This window comes from Mya arenaria, chromosome 11 (assembly GCF_026914265.1).
Source record: "Mya arenaria isolate MELC-2E11 chromosome 11, ASM2691426v1".
Lineage (NCBI taxonomy): Eukaryota > Metazoa > Mollusca > Bivalvia > Myida > Myidae > Mya > Mya arenaria.
In genome coordinates this window covers 69,461,271-69,483,927 of record NC_069132.1, presented here as the reverse complement: position 1 = coordinate 69,483,927, position 22,657 = coordinate 69,461,271, and the positions used below count along the sequence as shown (strand labels likewise).

Genomic DNA, 22,657 nt, shown 5'->3' with positions numbered 1-22,657 from the left:
CGTCTTTCAACATTCCAGAGGACTTCGATTTGGACGGATTTTACATTGATTATCACTGCAATTTTCCAAACCATGTACATCACCGAGTGCATCAGATTCATCCAGGAAAGTGCTTAATAGATGGTGCTAAAGTACTGATCAAATCTCAACTGCTGAACGAAACATGTCGCACTTGTGAGACCTCGGGGAGATGTGTTATGGATTCCAGCAAAGATCGCGCCGTGTGGCAACATATGAGACACACGAACCTCATGACATGTCTCATGTCCATCCACGACCCTATTTCAGACAGATTGTGTCTTGTGTTCGAATTCCCAGGGATTACTCTGCAGGATTTTATTTTCCGCATGTTTCTTGCCAAAAGTAGCGTTCCTGAGTTGATATCGTGGCAAGTCTTATCAAAACTAGCCTCAGTCTTAATATTTTTAGAGAACAATGGGATTATACCTTGGGAACTGTGTCACCCTCAGAATGTTCTGATAACACACAAAGGCGAAGTCAAGTTAGAAAACCTGCTGCTATATCTGCCCATGAAGTGTGGATCTCGTTATCAGACCAACACGGCCAAGCGCCTCTCCCCCGAGCAAATGAAGGGAGAGCCAGTCACTTCAAAGACACTTGTGTGGGGATTAGGGCGGATCCTCTACGAAATATGTGCTCGTCTTCCCATGAAAGATCCCTCTCTAAAGCTGAGCGGATTGTCGCCAGTGTGCTACCACCAGGCTGTCAACTGTACGCGCGATCTTGCACGTGTTATGTGTGAGTGTTTACGGAACAACCCCGCTTCCCGTCCGAGCCTCCAGTCGCTGCACGAGCGTTGCGAGAAGCACGTGGAAATGTTGTCAGCGGACCGTTGGGATTCTAGATTGGAGACAAACCTACTCGGTATTATGCACTCTCTGGATAGAATGCCGCTCTCTGGAGGATTCTTGCGATGACAAAAAACAACAACGAAAGACTGCGACTGACGGTGCTATGACACCATTCCAGATTACTTCTAAATTTTGTGTCAATGTGATAGTGTTTTGTTATTTTGTACATGTGCCTTATGTCTATTTTTATCAATCATGCTTTATTATAGATGTAGCATTTTAATTAATCTTCGGCAGGATATATATTACTCGTGATATTTATTTTTTTAGATTATTTAGTTTACGTTCTACGATTTTAATGCATAGTTTTACCTTCTTTTAATTATAACGGGCGCAGCTTTTCAGTTCTATTTGACATATCATGTCAACAATTTTCATGAATTTCGCTGATATTGCTTGTTCACACAGATTAAATCTGCAGATCTTTTCAATGCGACTGTTACTTGCGCAAAGTAAATACAGATTTGAAGTGTCAGGGATCGCCGCGACGCTTCGCCGTATCGATTTTGTCTCTATTTCTTCACATTCCTATACGAGCAACGACATATCGGTATTCAGTAAAATGAGTTTCATGAAATATGTATCTGGTTTCCTTGACGATGTTTTTACCTCTTGTTGTATCCCTCCGTCAGGGACGCGGCGTTATTCGCGGGTTACCTCTGACAATCGTGACACGAGCGACATTTTTGTACGCGATTATCGATGTTCAAATTAACGGTGTAGCCTGCCAATAAAACTAATTACTTTTGTTTGTAAGACGTTGATTACAAATTCAGGGTGTACAATTTTAATCAGGTATCTCGGCAGCACTCGTGGGAATCAATACATTTTCGCTCGTGTCTTTTTGTCAAACTTTGCAGGTAGCATTGTATTGAACCTTAACATCTTTCGTATATACTTTAAGAAAAATAGGATGCCAACGTATTTTAAATTGTTTTCAATAACTATTGTTCGAAGTACACTTTTTGATATCAGTACAGTATTTTCCCACCTTTGACAGGGCCCCTAGTATTGCGAAAATAGCGACAAAATACCTTAACTTGTTGATTCATCAAAGCAACGACCCCTTTTAGATCATCGATTTTAATAATTTTAAGAGAATAAGACAGCATTTAAACATATCTGTTTTAGTTTTGCTTTTAAAGTGTTGACAAATGTTGGACCCTTTTTCGGTCGAAAAAAACGCTGCAGTGTTACAGCGCAACGGATTAGCGCATTCTTACGTATCTCTTATATCGTTTACTAAGGTATTTTTATTATAGAATGTTCGTATACATATACTATTAAATATTAAATGTTTACTGCTAGACTTTTATTTATTTATTTTTTATTTCTGCATGCTCGTGCTTGTAACGACATTAGATGGCTTAATTTCCAGAAATAATATTTTTATCATAATTTGACAGGCGCCGTGATGCACCAGATACGGCCAGACGTGCACGTCATGACTCTTGATCAGATATCTGGCACTTTGTTATCATAATCTCGCCGTTGTCTTGTCATTTCTAATAAACAGACGAGAGTATTTCTTCCATACTTCACACTGTTACCGATTCTACGTGCAGGCACTTTCTCAATAAACCACACGACCTCTCTTTGTGTTTCTGTCTGGTTTGCGTATCCCAGTTCGCCCATTCCGGATTTTGAAATAACAGAGCATTAAACTCTCGTGCATTAATCACCCAATACCTAGAACAATGGTGTTCTGGTTAACAACGATGATAAATTGATCGCCGTCAAAACATATTTTAACGGGCGTTGATCGCGTTAAGTTTATTCAGGGAATGCCCCGTTATTCACCTGGTTCGAGAAGTACAAAATAGTTATTCTGTGATCTTGGGAAATAACACTTATTTTCTACGATAATAAAATACAAGAGAATACTTTTGTTGTATTTATGAGCGCTAGTTTCTGGTATTTTGAGTTGAATTTATCGATTTTTTTTACGATAATGAAACACAAGAGAATATTTTTTGTTGTATTATTGGGCACTTGTTTCTGGTATCTCGAGTTGAAATTACCGAGAGTTTGTGTTTACTTTCTCCAAAAGATTCACCGCGCACGAGAACAATGCTGAGTAATCGTAATATATTACCCCCCGTTTTTGAGGGCTTATGAACACAGAGAGTGCCACGGAACTCCACGTTTTTCGTGTTTTTGGTTTCTAAATATGAAATTGGCTGGCAGGTGGTTATTGTTCTGTTGTTTCTCCGTCAACGGGTCTATTATAGAACGCGTAAACACAACGCCCAACGTTCTGGTGAAAAGAAATTAATAATAGTAGTTTTGATTCTTACCTGGCGACTTCCACTGCCTCATACAATGCATTTTTGTGAATGATTCTAAGCTTCTTATTTATATTAATCTCTTTTTGTGGTTCCTCGTGTTTGATGTGTGAAATATTTATAAGTTAAAATGTTCCGTTTTTTTACTCTTCTTTTTATCAATATATATGATTTTATAAGCACTCGTGCACGTTTTCTGACAAAACTATATTGTATTATAACAGTTTTAATCCAGTGTCTTAAAAGATTGCAACTTTGTTGTTTTTATCTTATTTTCTTTGCATGTGTTTTAACTGGATTGATTACAAATTATAAATATTTTTTTTGCTGTGCCTTTTAGCTCATGTTTGAGCTTTTAGCATAAGTGATCCTCTAGATTTTGTGCCAATTTGATTGTGATTATTTTGATAACAAAAACATGTTGCTATTTAGGGGCGGATCTTAGGCATTTTTAAACAGTACACCCATACTTTAAAGGTCTGTAGTTTTTTCTCAGTAGTTTTTTATGGGGGCAGAGAGGAAGGGATGTCCCCTCCTGTACGAATATTATCAAAAAGACAGAACTGTATAAAGGAAATATTTGTCAAGCATTTACATTATTCTGAATGCCATCATTAAAGGAAATTACACAAGACTTTAACCTGTTCAGTAGAAAGTTACATATCTTACACAGTCGGTTTAGGAAAGTTAAGCAACCAGCCATGAGGCTTTTAATTCTTATTCCTTATGTCAAGACATAATATTGATTTGTATGACCGGACGTTCTGCAGTTATAATGCCTAGGTACGCCCCTGGCTTCATTCCATGTTTACACATTTTTCGCAAGTGAAATGTTTAATATTAAATATCTCACATACAGCTAAAAAAAATTGGTTTAGTCAATTAGTTAGCCAAGATATTTATTGATAGGTGAATAATAAGGCCACTATAAATAAATTGCTAGATTTTCATCCCCACCCGCTCAATCTTTTTTACGCTGCTCCTTAAAATTAATTTACTCAAATCAACAAATTGAACTAAGGTCTGTATTTCTGTATCTGTACAGTTCTGTCAGGGAACAGTGTTTGTTCATACTTATGGTGTCAATGTATAACATTCACATGTATAAAAGGTGAATTGTTATGATGGTGTAACTAAAGTTATCCTCGTTTGATGCACTTTGCTGCTGAAGACTTTGAAGTACTCATCGTGTGCCAACCATGGTTGTCGAACAAAACTTGGTCAAAATGGTTGTGTTTATGAGTATAAGGTAAATAAATCATCAAAATTCATCTTCATGGAATAAAAGGCCGTGATTCTCAACGCTTGCTTTCACATTGAAAGCTATAATTGAACTCAGGTAAGCGATAGAAGACTTTCATGGTCTCTTCGCCCTTTTTTTAAGCAAAATCTTTGTAACAAATTAGTAATTGAAATCAATTTACCAGCACATACATACTGATTTAAGTTTTGAAGTATTTCATTTTGTAACATTACCCATTTTGCTTCACATTAAAATTAATCACTCAATAATATTTTCGGTTATAAAATTCAAGTAAGGTATTTCCGCTGATTTTTACACTATTTCCCCTGATTTTTATAGTATTTTCTCCTCATTTGACAGTATTTTCCCCTTATTTTACAGTATTTTCCCCTCATTTTACAGTATTGCCGGTGTTTTTCCAGTATTTTCCCCGTATATAACAGTATTTTCCCCTCATTTTCCAGAATTTTGAAACCTTTCCTCATTTTAGGTTTGTTTTGTTTAATTTATTTAATATGATTTTGTTTGTAAGCAATATAAGTACATTTATATATTTTTTCATTATTAAAACATACATATTTACCTCTGCCCATTTTGTTATCATTTCATTTAAACTCCGATGGTATTGAGAATATTTGTTGAATGTCTGTGTAAGGTCGAAATTTATTCTATCCAGTGATGACTTTTATATTTACTTTTCAAAAGTCGTGTATCCACAAGTGAAAATGTCATTCTTTGTTATCAATTGTGAAATAAATTTTGATCTTACACTGAATTTTCGATAAATGTCAATTAAATTGACATTGTTTGGAAAATGTGTTAGATAAAGGGCTTGGTAGTTGACCCGATATGGGATATACGGGGCAAAGGAAATCATATAGGGTGATAGCAAAGCTCCAAACCAAATATGGTCACCTACTCACCCCTTAACATATGTATCACGTTCATAACCTGTATACATTGATCAAGACGCCCACATATCTGGGATTTTATTTATTTATTCATCGGAATCAGAAAATAGACGCCATTTTTGGTACGATATATAGATAGTGTCCCAAAATGGAAAAATATGGGGTCACCATGTGACCAGTCTTGGACTGGTAGTGTTGCGTCATTCATGTTGGAGGGGTGGTATTAAATTACCGTATGTTTTGATGTCATTTGCAATAGGGTCATGTTTCACCGACAACACAGCCAAAGGCACAAACAAGAAATAGTCTTTAACATGAAGACTATCAAATTTTTTGGGGTAGCCTACAAAGCATGTCAAACACACAGGGATAACATAGTCCATTGTGGCCTGCCTCGTCATCATCCCACTTATGTTTACGATCAATGAAATTTTAACAGCTAGGTACAGAGTTTTCAAACTTGGTATGCAAATGGTCATTGTCAGTAGGTGATCAATATTGGTCTGGTCAATAATTGGTCAAGGTCATGATAACACGTTTATAGAAAACAATTATGGCCCTTCCAATTTATGTTATTCTACCGTAGCTTCATTATTAATGAATGATCACCAAAGACACCTATAAGGACATAATGATAAATAAAAAAGTGAGGCAATGCAGTAGTATAGGCAGTTATGAATAATGGGGCCATTATCGAACGCACCTATCATACCATCACATTTTCATATCAATATTTCTAAGTTGTGAACTTGTGATAATATATATTTCGAACACAAGTGCTTTAATTGTAATTTAAGGCAGAGTTTATTTGATTTTGCAAGTAAAATGTTAAAATAAATTTGTGATATTCACTATACCATAGTGCTATAACTTATAAGTGAATATCACAAATATATTATCACTCCAGTGAACAAGAACATGTTACATCTCCAAAAGGACACCAGGCTACAATGTCACAAAAATACTTAGTCTTTTCTTAATCTCAACTCATTTTACCTTAAAACAGCATAAAATTATTCAAAATCTTATATTGTTTTTATATTTTTAAGGCATTGTTCTCGCATAGAATATGTTGATCAAACACTTTGGTCAATATTTCAAAGACAATCGACTGTACAGCAAAGAATGAAATTGAGTAAAAGTAAAACTCTTTGTTTTTTAACAATTTCTCTAGTAAATATTTTGCTCTAGAAGGTTTTTATCAACATAGTCTAGTTTATATTGTGGTTTGACTGAAGTATAGTTTATATTGTGGTTTGACTGAAGTCTAGTTTATATTGTGGTTTGACTGAAGTCTAGTTTATATTGTGGTTTGACTGAAGTCTAGTTTATATTGTGGTTTGACTGAAGTCTAGTTTATATTGTGGTTTGACTGAGGTATTTTTGTAATATTAGGCCCAGTACTTAGTTTCTACATAGAAAAGACAATCAAACCTCATTTGTACTAGTTTATAGCTGTTGTCGCAATCAAGCGAACACAAATAGTACATGAACATAATTATATCAACTAATCCAACAATAAAATAAAAGCTGTTTAAAGTAATATTTACTTCAATCATTTTTAATGTTATACAGTATACAAAACATGGGCTCAAAGAAAGGCAATATATAATGAAATCATACAATATAGATCACAAATATCTCACAAATATCTCACAAATATCTCACAAATATCTCACAAATATCTCACAAATATCTCACAAATATCTCATATTGATGAGAAAGAACATTAACAGTTTGAAAGACTTGCAAATTATGTACATATAAAGCCATAGTAATGGCTTAGGAATTTCACTAAACATAAATGTCAACCACTAAATACATGTAATTATCACATCAAGCAGCTCTTGGTTAACATTAATTATGATCCTCACATGGAAGCAATCCATAGGAGTTGTGTACTTGTAGTTAGAATACAACCTACATTTTCAGCCAATCATGCAGATAGGCAATCATTAAGTACTAGGCTTAATCATTAAGAATTTCAACTTTCACGAGTGTGTAAAAGTCCGCCAACTGCCACTCATCAAATACACACTCCCCGAGTCAGATTTTGCGTCAACACTGTTTCATCCAATAAGGTTGTATTCTAAGACAGTTAGACCACCTGAAGTAGCCATACATGCCATATCCCCCGGAGGGAGAAAAAATCACCCGGAATTTCGACCCATCCCCCGGTCTCCCGGAGGGGGATGAAAATCAAGTAACACTCACTCCACCCATTCTTAACCATTAAAATGTTACTTCATGTCATCTACCGTAACTATTACATATATTAAAATAAAGGGGGAATATAAGTTGATGCAAAAACTCTTTTTTTATTGAATGCATTATTATGTTTCACTCATTTAACTTTCATGATCAAAACAAAAAACACATGATTTGTGTACAGTTAAAGATACACTCTTACTCCCAAATAAGATTAACCACAATTGATACAATTGTTTTAATATACCAAAAAGGATGAAAATATTTCGAAAACAATGGTTTTTATGAAGGATAATGAGTTTAAATTTAAAGAAATTTGCACGATAGTTCTACCTTATAAGACGATAGTAAATCACAGTAAATCTTTAAGCATTCACCAATCATTTAATATTTTTGCGCTTTCACCTATTTAATAAACCGTTACAATCTTGTTATCAGTTATTATTTTCCATAAATGCATTATTTTGTAAGAAGTTAAAGGTTGATCACTCAAAATTTATGTTTATTAAACAGGTGTATGTATTGATTTTGAATAAGAGTGTCACTTTAAAAACAATATAAGCCTTTATAAATGTTGCTTTGTTTTATCAATAGCTACGTTGCCACAAATTTCCCAGTTAAAAAGCGCCAAAATATGTCATATGTTTCTTCTACTTGAACCAAAATCCTACACTTTTTTGTTATGATCATTCAAGTCCAACGAGTTAAACATGATAATAAATTAAAAGTTAAAAAAATATATATTTTTGCATCAGCCTATATTGTGCGCCTTTAAGCATCATTCAGTTAACATTACTCCACATGAAAACAATGCAAATGAGTAATTCAATAATTGCAGATGGATTAAATTTAGTGGGGTGCATCCCGTGCCAAAAAAGGTTCGCTAAAGCTAAGCTAAAAGCTGAGCTAAAAGCACAGCTAAAAACATAGCTAAAAGCATAGCTAAAAGCTTAGCGGTATTGGCCCGAAAAAGCGCAGCTTTTTTTTATAAAAAACGCAGCTTTTTGGGAAAAAAACAACACAGCTGCTGCGCTAAAGCTATGCTTTTTTGCCAAAATAGCTTAGCTAATTTTTTAAAAAAGCTCAGCTCTTGGTGATATTGGGCAAAATAGCTAAGCTATTTTTATGAAAAGCGCAGCTTTATGGCGGTATTGGCCCAAAAGCTAAGCTTTTTGATGGAGCTGCGCTTTTTCTTAAATAGCTAAGCTATTTTATGAAAAGCTCAGCTTTTTGGCGGTACTGGCCCAAAAGCTTAGCTTTTTCTAAAATAGCTTAGCTAATTATGAAAAGCGCAGCTTTATGGCGGTATTGGCCCAAAAGCTTAGCTTTTTCTAAAATAGCTTAGCTAATTATGAAAAGCGCAGCTTTTTGGCGGTATTGGCCCAAAAGCTTAGCTTTTTCTAAAATAGCTTAGCTAATTATGAAAAGCGCAGCTTTATGGCGGTATTGGCCCAAAAGCTTAGCTTTTTCTAAAATAGCTTAGCTAATTACGAAAAGCGCAGCTTTATGGCGGTATTGGCCCAAAAGCTTAGCTTTTTCTAAAATAGCTTAGCTAATTATGAAAAGCGCAGCTCTATGGCGGTATTGGCCCAAAAGCTTAGCTTTTTCTAAAATAGCTTAGCTAATTATGAAAAGCGCAGCTTTATGGCAGAATTGGCCCAAAAGCTTAGCTTTTGGATGGGACTTTGTTTTTTCTTCAAAATAGCTTAGCTAATTATGAAAAGCGCAGCTTTATGGCGGTGTTGGCCCAAAAGCTTAGCTTTATGATGAAGCTTTTCAAATAGCTTAGCTAATTTAGCGCAGCTTTTTAAAAAAAAAACGTAGCTCCTATTTTCATAAAAAAATACCACAGGTGAAGAAAAGATTTTACAAAAAAACGCACTAAATACACACTTGAGTGTATCTAAAGTGCATTGTTTATCAAAAATATAAGCTTTAAATGAAATTAAACAAAAAAAAAATGCACCAAGTGTGTTTAAACCGCGTTATATAAATATATTGAACCATCAAAAATAGAACGCATTTGAATAAATACATAGACATTTTGCTTTATTTAAATTTCCTAAACATGAGTTTGTGTTACATATATTGTTATTATTTCATATTTAATTTTACATGACACCTTGTAACTGGACATAATGTATTTACAGACAGACAAACAAGTACATATTTGTCAAATTTAGCAATAATAAAATAACCTTTTACTCAGTGGCAAAAATAATTGATAGAAAATCATGAAACTGTTAAAGCTACAAATTGGAAAATGACAGTCTCAAGGATCTTTAGTTATATTTTTGTCAAATCTAGAGATTCCTGACAGCTTTGGAATAAAACAGGGTATCATATTTTAAATATGTAATGACTTTATTAGTACTTAACTTAAATTGATTGACCCAATTTGGCCAGTTTCCAATAACTGGTAAGCCATGTGGCAGATGGCAGTTTTATGACCCCTCCAAAAACCAACACTGTAATCATTTGTATAGCATTAAAGGTGCTAGTGTGCATATGTATGGAAACATGGCAATTTCAGCTTAATATGTTAATATGATATTAACATATATATAAGGATGAAAACAAGTGCATCTTCATAGAGTTTTAAAACTACGTAAATCTACTATCTGGGACCAATAATCCTACATCCGGCTACTATCTACAACAGCATTGTTATTTATTAAAATATGTGCACTAGATTGAATGTTGACAAATAAAAGTCCCACATGTAGTCAAGTGTCATAACAGTGAAATTAACAACTGAAATAAAGAATACATACCATGACCTGAGTGCTTTCACATGTCAGTTTATCACAAATCATCCAATAGTGGTATGTCATGTTTCTAATCATAGTTCATATTTATCTGATCTAATGATCATTATTTTATTTCACTAATCCCTTTAATATCAATTTGTTTTAATTGGTGTAAATCCATTTATTAATTAAAACATCATCAAAATTCTTTTAATGAAATCCCAACAAAATGGCTACCAGTAGCTTTGATTTGAAATTGGCTCCCTAAATGCTGAGATTTAATTGGTCCTTGTTACAATCAGATAAGATCAGGCTTATCATGCATGTTGTAAAATTGGAAAGGAAATGACAAAGAATTTGGTAGTGGCATTACAAGAAATTTAAGGAATAATAATTCTATAAATGTTGTTATTACATGCAATTGATTATTGCCTATAAGTAAAATGTGTTCTTTTGATTTAAATAAAAAAATATAATATATTTTTGATTTTTAAAATAATCTTTCTTTTTATTTCATTATTTTATTTTATTTTAGTTTGAAGGTATATTGATCAATAATAAAATGCTTATTTACTGAAACTACAGAATAATGTGTTATAAATAAATAATAAAAAAATGAATTTCACAATATAAACCTTTGTTTTTCTCCAAAAGCTTAGTCTTTTGTTTGAAAAGCTTAGTCTTTTAAAGAAATACTAACCCAATTTTAATTTTGGAAAAGACGCAGCTAATATGAAAAAGACGCAGCTTTTCTAAGAGGCAATCTTTTACCTAGTCAAAAGACACAGCTTTAGCTAAGCTTTGATTTAAAAAATGCATCTTCATAAACAAAAAGCGCAGCTTAGAAGAAAAAAACTCAGCTTTTAGAGAAAAGAACATAGCTTTTGTGCAGCTCTTTTTTAAAAAGCACAGCTTTGAAGAAAAAGCGCAGCTTTTTAGAGAAAAAAACATAGCTTTAGCTAAGCTATTATTAAAAAGCACAGCTTTTGCTAACCTTCCTATAAAAACACAGCTTTTGCTAAGCTTTTTCAAAATAGCTTAGCTAAAAAAACGCAGCTTTTTGAAAAGCATAGCTTTAGCTAAGCTAAAGCTGCGCTTTTTAGAAAGCTGAGCTTTTTTTTGGCACGGGATATCAGGAATTTCAAGATATTTTTCATTTGACTACTTTTGCAGGGTTTTAATATTTGAGACATCATTATTTAATCATTTAAAGGCATTTTCAAATTAATACTTGACTAGGTTTTAAATTTTTTACATGATCGATTCATAATCAATTCATGAAAAATTGTAAAATATTGTGAAATTAAACTCTCCCAATTTTAAAGATTCTACAATACTTTACCTCTTTTTCAGGATACTTGCAGCATTATTCTAACAAGAGCATCGCAGAGTGAACAGTAATGTTCGTCTGTTGTTTTTCACACAATAAAGGTGCACAACTCAACAGTTATTAAAGTCAGAGTTACCTGCCTTGATATACATGTGTACCAAGTTTCATATGAATATCTTCAACTTTTTAATAGTTATGGCCTAGGTTAAAATTTTGCACGACAAAATGCCACAGGTGACACCAAGTCAATAACAATATCCAAACTTTTTTTCTACAAAATCAGACAATCCACATATAATGACAGATTAAGTCCAAAATAATTTGCTATTTTAAAAACACAAATTGTTATATACCTGGGTTTATTTACATATAATGTATATATAATGTATTTTTGCCTCAAATGCCTCTTACATGTATATTATGGGCATCACTCATCTAACAACCTAAAAACAAAAACAAAAAAACATTAACACTATTTAAAAAAGAACAACAGAAAATATCTGCTTAAATACAAGACACACAGCTTAAAAAAATAGTTATGATTGAAAAATGTGCAACACAAATTGATGAAAATATGAACTGGTCACAGATAGATAGTCACAAAAGATAATCTGACATTTAAGGACCTTGCTCTTATTTCTTTTTATGCAAGAATCTTTTTACAATTAAAGTAAATTCTATATAGTCTAAGCAACCTGTAAAACAACCAGACTACAGACTGAACATGTTTGTATACATTTCATACATGTATCTTATTAAATGTTTGTGCAACTTTTTTCTGGTTTGAAAACTGATTACCATCCTAGCAACCAAGGAATTACTTAACAGTATTTAATCAATATCATAAAAAAAATATCATGGTACCGTATTTACAATGCATGAAAAAAAAAATCAGCATTTTTAATGCTATGGATCTGGGAACAAGCTGTATAGCAACTGATAAAAATCCCTTTCCATACTCCTGGCTAATATAAAAACCCTAACATGAATTATTGTCCCTCATGATAATGGCTTTCAAGCACAGATTGCAGCAATGAAATTAACAATTAAAGGTCATGCTTTTTGGTTTTTGAGTAGAAAAAACAAACATGACATTTTGATGATCCAATTGGTCTTTTTCCAGCAGTTCATTTTAAGGTATAGAAGAAATCGCACAGGGCCCAGATGACAAAATGGCGGTGATTATCATCCAGTTAATGAGCACTGTGTTGGATATAAATGAGTGACACACACAAATGAAATATACCGTGAAAGTAGACCTGTAATTTATACACGCACATTAGCAAAAGTTCATTCACTTATTAATTGTCTTAAATATTTGTGCCGCATTTTTTTTCTAGATGAAAAAATGATGAACATTTTAGCAACCAATTAAAGGGACTGTACACCAGATTGGCACAAAAAAATAATAATTCTGTAACAAATCTCAGGACATTTATTTAATAAAATGGTTTACTCTTTGATATCATAATTGTGAAAAAAAAAAATGGTTCCGGGTTCAAACTGGGGTCGCCAAAATTGCAGTCCAGTGATGTATCCACTGTGGTACGAAGGCTTACTCTTAACGATTGGAATATTTTAGCTATATACCTTACTTGGTAATATCATGCGATAACATTGACTAGCCAATCATGCATACGGAATGAATTCTACTAGGTAGACATACCTAGTAATCTTTTTTAATGGGAAAATACAAAAAAACTGCGAAAAAATAAATCAATTGTAAACTATGTGGTACTTCAGTCAGTAAGTTTCAATGCATTGTACACATTGATACCAAGTTTATGTCAGTTTTCGACAATTTCTTCTTCTTTTTTTCGCTATTTCATCATACGGAGTACAGCCCCTTTAAGTACTCTTGGCTTTATATAAAGATCCTAAACTGAATTATTCTCCCTCGTGGTTATGATTATGGCTTTCATAAACAGATTGCAATAATGAAATTAATAATCTAAAGGTCATGCTTAGTGATATGGAGTTACAGAAAAAAACAGGACAATTTGATGGTCATTTGCTCATTTTTTCAGCAGTCCATTATAAGTTTTAGAAGAAATCACACCGGGATCAAATGACAAAATTGCGGCAATTGTCAGCCAAATATGCCCACTGGGCAGGTGATGCATGAATAACAAATACAAATGAAATATGAAGTGAAAGTAGTCCCTCAATTTTAACACACCCGTTATCAACAGCTACAACTCCCGATATAAAATGATACCCGATGCTTGGGAAAAATCGAAATATGTAGGGAATTAATGTTTAGTTTATAAAGGCTTACCAAGTATGTTGTCACTTGAATGAAGTGTAATTGCTAATAAAGACTTTTATATATTACCATCTCTATGACAACTAATTAGCACTGGTTTGAAAAGAAATCTGCAGTGATTTTCAGAGGACAATAGACTGGAAATGGCAACATAAGCTCTGTCTGACTGTAGTTATGTAAGTCTTAGTTAGTAAAACACAACACTAATATAAGTTTGCACCTACAGTATCACAAGTATTAGTGTTTAAGCCAGGTTTTAAAACTAGCAAAGTGCTGCAGAAAATGAACAGGGTACTAAGGGAGAGAAGGACTCATTTGATTGCGCTTCAAAAAACAGAAGTACAGGAATTATGATAAGCTAAAATAGTATTAGGTTTCAACGGTCAAATCAGTAAAGTTTGTATGTATTTTAAGTCAAAGTACACGTTTGTATCAATACAAACAAATATTTGACGCCCTTAAGCATTTAATTTTTTGAAGGCTGAAAGGTGCCCATGCTGAAATAAGGGCAGAAGGGTGCCCATGCTGAAATCAGGGCAGAAGGGTGCTTCCAAAAAAGGGCAGGGTGCAGAACCCTTCCATAACTCTTAAGCTTAAACCCTATAAATGATGGTAATAATGCTATCACAACAACGTCTGTAATTATGGCTCAATCTATGATCTCCTCCTTCCATTTATCCTCGTCTTCCTTCCTGGCATCCGGTTTGAGCTGGCTTTTGAGTCCGGCAATCACGTTTGACGCAGCCTCCGGAACGGTGATGAGAGGCTGTACCATGGTTGGTGGAATCTGCCGGAGCACGTGCCCAACTGTCCGCATAACCCCTCGTGACTCGTCCTGCTGTGCTGCACTGGCCATGTTACTAGCTGATTCCGAGAAACCCTGTGATATCAATAATAGGCTTAGTGTACTAGAACAGCATGTGACAAGTGTCTTGCACAAATACATTGTCACAAAAAAAACCTCCAATTAAAGTCCAAACTAACAATTTTTATTAACAAAAGTGAACCAATTTTGACCTGCTTAAAAAAACACCACTTAGTTTGTTTTTCAGGAAAATTTTGATAGCCCTTATGTTCTTGATGTCTTTATTGATTATGTGAGTAATATCAAATATCAATAATAAGAAATGAATGACAAGAAATTTATCCATTGGGCCAAATAGACAAATAACAAAATAGACAGAAGAAATAAAATAATGTTAAGGGTGGTTCCTTAAAAAAAAAAATTTCCCCACACAGTCTGTTTTTCTTGCTCAAATATTTTCTTCAAAAGAAACTTTGAGAATTTTCTTTGTTCTTTTGTAAAAAAGGATAAGGTTTGGCATTGGGAAAGAGGCTGAACTTTGGCCCCAAATTGGTTTAAAAAACCCCATAGCAGTTCATACCTCTCTGAGAACGATGTAAGCATTTGAGACCCCCTCCCTCAGATCAGCTGGTTGGCGGGGGTAATAGCCTCGTCGTCGGGGGCCGGGGGACACCATGTCAAACGTCAGCTCAGCACACCACTGTCAAAATACATAATGTGATGAAGATGAAAAATATTGAGTAAAATGGACTAAGAAAGCAGCAAATAAATGTTGGTCATCAGGATGCTGGAAAAACATATAGCTTCTGTACTGGTATCCCATTGATCCAACTGGTTAGCTCAATCGGTAGAGCGTTGGACTGTGAATCAGACAACCCGGGTTCGATTCCCTGGCCGACCAGGTCTCTTCTGTTGTGATTGGTTATGAAATCCTTTCTACGACCATTCGCACTGTACCACTGCCCCAGGCATGTACAGAAGTTGTCAGTTCCTTGCAGAGGTGAAGGCACCTAGTACTGGTTAACCTCCTGATTGTCTGCCCAGGATAGGTGTGCAGTGGTTGAACTGTCACTCTGGGGCCCTTCGATGTGCTAACACCGGGACCCAGAGTATAAACTACTAACACCATCCATTGATAGTAAGACAAGTATTTGCTACACAAGCTTCTGTTAAATATAATCTTGCATCCAATGTGAACATGGTTACTATTGTTGGATTCAATATATTTGGCAGACAATTGAAATTTATATTTAATCTATTACATGTACAAATCAAAATACAATCAACAAGGAGATGTCACAATGACAAATGCTCCAGGAGTGCCATCCTGTTTGATTGATTATGAAATTACGATCAAGACAAAGTTACATACGCCAAATAATTATCAAAAAAAACTTATATGCTTTATATGCTCTTCTTCAGAGGCATTTAAACAGTAATCTTCGAAATGACATCAAACTAATGTCACAGTTTCCTCATACCTGTATGCCCTGCACAAGTCGGTTAGTGAGTTCCAGCACAGACATCGCTGTAGACATGGAGAAAGATGAAGCCCCACGTTGGATCCCCCGCATAATCCGCCCATCCCTCCGGTATTGCTCCACCGGCAACCAGAATAGGTCCTTCACACCATACGCTATATTCAAAATACAACATACATTAATAAGTGTTTATATATTATCTTCATCAAGCAGAAAGGGGTCTCATAGACAGGTTCTGAAAATAAGTTTTCAGCATTATATGTATTATGTTTTACATAAATTAATGTACGGTAAATAATCTTGACTGTACCCATGGTCTTAAAAACAAAACACTCCCAGTACCAAGGAACTATAAATATAAATTCACATGTAAGAATGAAAAAAAAATGATGTTTGGATAGATATCTTATACAATATTTCCCCCAAAAAACTTGGTTTAGAATAATTTTGCATGATTGTAAATGAAAGGAATCACTCTTGAGTCGGTTTCCTTCGCAGAAACCAGTACTGTGTCTGTTACGAGAGGCCATGAGAAGTAGCCCTAACGGGGCTGGAACCCACAACATCTTGGGTGAGAGGTGAACACCTTTACAACTAGACCACTCTCACCCATTTAAGGGATTAAGGGATGTTGGTCATGTTCAGGGTAGATTTAGAAAGGATGTCAAAAATAAAAATGTTATTAAACTAACCAGTAGTTAAGTAAAATATTCATTATTAAATCTGAGCAAACTCAGGCAGTTACTTCCCTCCGCATAATTGAATCTAATTTAATGACATCAATAAACACTAATTGGGCTTGCACTCAAACTCTGGATAATTGATACCCTTTAATTGCTTTAATTGCTGCAATATGCCTAATAAGGCTAATAATGGCATGCAGCATGTCGTAAATGTCGTGACATTTTGAACACAGGCTGCAAGTGACAGGAATTAACAAATGTTTTATGACAAGACTTCAGCAAGGATTAATGATGTTGCACAGTTAAAGGGAATCGCTCATGCTTTTGGACCAAAAATTAGTTTTACCAAAAGTGCATCTGAAAACACTTATTATATAATTATTATACTCTTTGATACAGAAATTGTAGAACAAAATACAATTTAAGTAAAAAAAATATATTCTAGTTTTAGTAAGGAGTGGACCCACACCACACAAGTACAGACAAGAAAAAATACACAAAACCGCATCTTAACCACTTGGCCACAGGGACTCATACATAACTTGATGGATATTTTAACCTTTATTAAATACATTGAAAGCATTATGTGATAATTTCAATCAACCAATCACGCCAGAGCCTTTTTGCTGAATTGAAAGTGTACTATAAAGACAATATGTGAGCATAACTATATCGACATTTGTTCAAGGGTTCCAGCTGTCAGTATTTCAGTTTTAACACTCCTAATATTTGCCACTGTTTTCGTATTTACAAAAAAAATCTGTAAAAAGTACATTTTATAAACCATGAGCGGGTCCCTTTAAAGCATGTTGTATTGGTAGCTCAGCTTCTTTTGCTATCAACACTTCAGGCTATTCAACTTTTTCTGAATAGTTCATGATAGTATGTCAATACAGGATATATATATATGTACATTATCCCAAATCCTTAAGACAGATAATAAGGCTCACCAAGCTGTACAAATGCATGCACAGGTCCGAACCCTCCGAGAATTGTGGGTAGCTGGTTGAGGCGTATATCAGTCAGCCATTCATTCCCACAGTACATCAGCACCCGGTCTGACCCAAGCAACCTGCATAAACAATACATGAAATTAACAATCAATAGTAATTTTGTCGAAATCAATTCTTGAAAAAACATCATTTAAGACCCTCTTTCCAGGACTTCGGACCTATTCAACTCCCATTTATTTTCCCTTCAAAACAGAAACCTTCCCTCATAGTGTCACAAACATTAATACTTTACTTTTTAACTCTCATTACCTGACTTTGTTTTATCATATAAACAATCATTCTGATTAAAATCTGCATTTATCCGCCCTTCGTAACTCTCTATTCGCTAACAAATATTATTTTTTTACTCAGACACGGAAAAAAGTAGTTAGGGTTGGCGCATTTCATTAGGATCGGGTTACCCGAAACGGACATATTTTCTGTTTGGCCTTATTGATTTTATTAATAAATGCTTTATGACTATGAGTAACAAAACGGCCTGATAAGGTATTTCGTAGTTATAAAAAAATGACGCCAATTTGCAAAATTGTGTTTGTAGAGGCAAGAAAATATTTGAATATTCACTGATCATCGATTGTTTTTGATTTCCAATAATCAATAATCAGTCTTTCTCAAGAATCATTAATTAAAGGTTGATTGCATACTTCATGTGTTCATGCAATGCATTTGCACTTCTTGGGAAATTTCGTAAAATAGTTAAATATTTTGTTGTGTATTTATTGTTAAAAACAGGCTATAGGCAACATATATTTGTACAAGAGGGCCATGATGGCCCTAAATCGCTCACCTGAGTAAAAGAGTTTAACCTTTGTTATTAATATAGCTTGTTTCTCAAGAGCTGTCAAAGTATGCCCCCCAATGTTACATTGATCTATGAACAAGTACATAAAAAGTTGATCTTGCCTTTATGTGTTAAATACATATTGCAAGTTATATTAAATTGCCTCTGAGCATAGAAAAAAACAACAATCATACTAAATGACAGCCAACACTCTTTATGTCCTCATATTCAGCATTCCATTGTGAATAAACACTTAGTGTATCTTTCACCTTAGAGGTAGGGACTAGGGTCTTGCACACGACACGTTGTCTTGGTATGTCGAAAACATATGGCAAGTCATTTTAAAATCTGTCCATATAAGAGTAAGTCACAGCGCGGACACGACAGCCTATATTTTCCTTCAAGTTGCCATGGCAACCAGAGTTCTGCATGGAATTAATTTTTTTGAACAATTTTGAAAAAGCACCAACCAAGGATCATTCCTATGAGGTTTCATCAAAATTGTCCAAGCGGTTTAGGAGAAGAAGATGATTGTAACCAATTGTTGACACTTTTCCTTTAGGTTGCCATGTCAACCAGAGTTCTACATGGAATTAATTTCTTTGAACAATTTTGAAAAAACACCAACCAAGGATCATTCCTATGATGTTTCATCAAAATTGTCAAAGCGGTTTAGGAGAAGAAGATGATTATAACCAATTGTTGACATTTTCCTTTAGGTTGCCATGGCAACCGGGCCAAACAAAATTATGTGAACAAATTTAAGAGAGGTCCATGCAAGGACACTTCAAACCAAATTTGCTGAAGATCTATCAAGGGGTTCATGCGAAGAAAATGTTAAGTTTTTTTACTAATTTTAGCTCAGGTGGCCCTTAAAAGGGGCCAAACAAAATTATTTGAAAAGACCTGACAGAGGCCCATGCTAGGATGCTTCAGACTTGAAGATCCATCAAGCAGTTAATAAGATCAAGTTGTTTAAAGGTTTTTCTATTTTTTGCTCTGGTGACCCCTAAAAGGGGCCAAACAAAACCATTTGAACAAAGTTGAGAGAGGACCATGTAAGGATGCTACATATCAAGTATGGAGTCATTCTGACCTTTACTTTCAGAGGAAAAGATGTTTAAGTGACAAGACAATGTAAAAACAAATGACCCCTGAGCAAGGCCAATTTGACCCCGAGACAATAATTTGAATACCTTTGGTGTAGGTCCACTACGTAACACTATATACCAAATATGAAAGCTCTAGGTCTTATATTTTGGAGAAGAGGATTTTTAAAGTTTTATTATATAAGACTATATAAAAATATTGAAAACCTAAGCCTATGAACATGGGGCGTGGCCAATTTTGACCCCAGGGCTAAAGTTTGAACAATCTTAATAGTGGTCCGATAAACAATGCTTCATACCCAATATCTAAGGCCTTCGCCTTTTGGTTTCGGAGAAAAAGATTTTATAAGTTTTCATCATATACATATATAAGGAAACCCATGACCGCCCGGGTGGGGCCATTTTTTGACCCCAGGGCCAAAGATTGAACAATATTGGTACAAGTCAACTAGATGATATATCATGCCAAATATCTAAGCTCTTGTCACTACTTGATTTTACTTGTGTATCTATATATGTATATTTGTTATTAATTGTTGTATGTGGCCCATATTGAATATTGGTATGTGTACTAAATGTGACGTTACTTGTCTTTGTGAGTTCGGAGAAGATTTTTTAAGTTTTCACTATAACACATATAGAGAAAACCCATCAGCCCCGGGGTGTGGCCAATTTTGACCCCAGGGCCATAATTTGAACAAACTTTGTAGAGGTCCACTAGACGATGAATCATGCCAATTATCTAAGCTCTAAGCCACGTAAGTTCAGAGGAGATAATTTTTGAAGTTTTCACTATAAACATATAGAGAAAACCCATAACCCCCGAAGGGGGTGGGGCCAATTTTGACCCCAAGGCCATAATTTGAACAATCTTTGTAGAGGTCCACTAGACGATGAATCATGCCAAATATGTAAGCTCTAGTCCAAGTAAGTTCAGAGGAGAAGATTTTTGAAGTTTTCACTATAAACATATAGAGAATACCCTAACCCCCCTGGGCGGGGCCAATTTTGACCCCAAGGCCATAATTTGAACAATCTTTGTAGAGGTCCACTAGACGATGAATCAAGCCAAATATCTAAGCTCTAAGCAACGTAAGTTCAGAGGAGATTTTTGATTTTTTTTAATATAAACATAGAGAGAAAACCCATGACCACCCAGGGGCGGGGCCAATTTTGACCACAGGGCCATAATTTGAACAATCTTTGTAGAGGTCCACTAGACGATGAATCATGCCAAATATCTAAGCTCTAGTCCAAGTAAGTTAAGAGGAGAAGATTTTTGAAGTTTTAACTATAAACATATCAAGTATACCCATGACCCCCCGGGGCGGGGCCAATTTTGACCCCAAGGCCATAATTTGAACAATCTTTGTAAAGGTCCACTAGACGATGAATCATGCCAAATATCTAAGCTCTAGTCCAAGTAAGTTCAAAGGAGAAGATTTTTGAAGTTTTCACTACAAACATATAGAGAAAACCCATGACCCCCCGGGGCGGAGCCAATTTTGACCCCAAGGCCATAATTTGAACAATCTTTGTAAAGGTCCACTAGACGATGAATCATGCCAAATATCTAAGCTCTAGTCCAAGTAAGTTCAGAGGAGAAGATTTTTGAAGTTTTAACTATAAACATATAGATCATACCCATGACCCCCCGGGGCGGGGCCAATTTTGACCCCAGGGCCATAATTTGAACAATCTTTGTAGAGGTCCACTAGACAATGAATCCTGCCAAATATGTTAGCTCTAGTCCAAGTAAGTTCAGAGGAGAAGATTTTTGAAGTTTTCACTATAAACATATAGAGAAAACCCATGACCCCCCGGGGCGGGGCCAATTTTGACCCAAGGGCCATAGTTTGAACAATCTTGGTAGAGGACCATTTGGTGATCCTACCTACCACATATCAACGGCCTAAGCCTTGTGGTTTGGGAGAAGAAGATTTTTAAAGTTTTTCCTTTCCATTGCCATGGCAACCAGAGTTCTGCATGGAATTCAATTCTTTGAACAATTTTCAAAGGGGACCACCCAAGGAACATTCCTGTGAAGTTTGGATGAAATTGGCTAAGCGGTTTATGAGGAGATGTCGTTTAAAGTAAAAGTTTACGGACGGACGGACGCCGGACAAATTGTGATCACAAAAGCTCACCTTGTCACTATGTGACAGGTGAGCTAATAATAAAAAGGTGATAGTAATAATGTGTTATACCCTTGGCTTATTCAAGCATTTTGAAATAAACAATGAAGGCAAAAACTTCTTGCAGGTCTTTCAATATGAATGTCAATTGTTTTCTGTGCAGTTACAGACTGCCATATCCCTGACAAAATTAAGAGCAGTATCTATTTTGCCTTATGACAAAGGATTACAATTAAACAATGAACAATAACCCAACATCTGCACCCAGAGTTATGGTTCTTTAGCACTGCACTTACCCTTAATAAGATCTGTCTGTATATAAAAGTTTAAAGTCAATACCTCAAAGATTTTATAAGGTATGCTCCTGACAAAATGGCCTGGATGCGCGCACACACACACACATGACTGCATGTATCATTACTACGGTATATCCCCTTTGCCTTTCGGCACGGGACAACAAACTAGGTGAATGTAAATATATGACAATGGTTATTCTGGTTGTGTTGTTTACATGTAATTCAGTCATCAGGAAATCTTAGCGTACTTTCCACAGAGAAAACCATATACCCTAAGCCTTAATAACAGATATGAATCATTCCACAGACTTACCCTTGTTTATATGAGAGGCGTTTCAGCTTGAGCTCTGCTTTGTTCAGTGATACGAGCCCTCCTAGACCAGCTAGGGTACCCTGTAAAAGGACAAGTTCAAATCTTACAATGCTAAACACTACTCATTATCAGGTACTTGTCTCAGATTTTGACTGTTTTAATAGTTCAGCTAAATA

General features: G+C 35.0%; 1 protein-coding gene across 2 annotated transcripts in view; it reads right to left on the bottom strand.

Moving 5' to 3' along the window:
• Window positions 1-6,745: 6,745 nt before the first annotated feature.
• LOC128209839 (autophagy-related protein 2 homolog B-like) overlaps window positions 6,746-22,657 on the bottom strand; it is a 79,467-nt gene continuing 63,555 nt past the window's right edge. For both annotated transcript variants that reach the window (XM_052914079.1, XM_052914080.1), the window contains exons 37-41: window positions 22,482-22,561; window positions 17,785-17,906; window positions 16,152-16,306; window positions 15,251-15,370; window positions 6,746-14,745 (exon numbers count right to left, since the gene is read on the bottom strand). In XM_052914079.1, coding sequence (XP_052770039.1) covers window positions 14,515-14,745; window positions 15,251-15,370; window positions 16,152-16,306; window positions 17,785-17,906; window positions 22,482-22,561 — 708 coding nt within the window. In that variant the 3' untranslated portion in view covers window positions 6,746-14,514. The remainder of the gene's footprint in view (window positions 14,746-15,250; window positions 15,371-16,151; window positions 16,307-17,784; window positions 17,907-22,481; window positions 22,562-22,657) is intronic.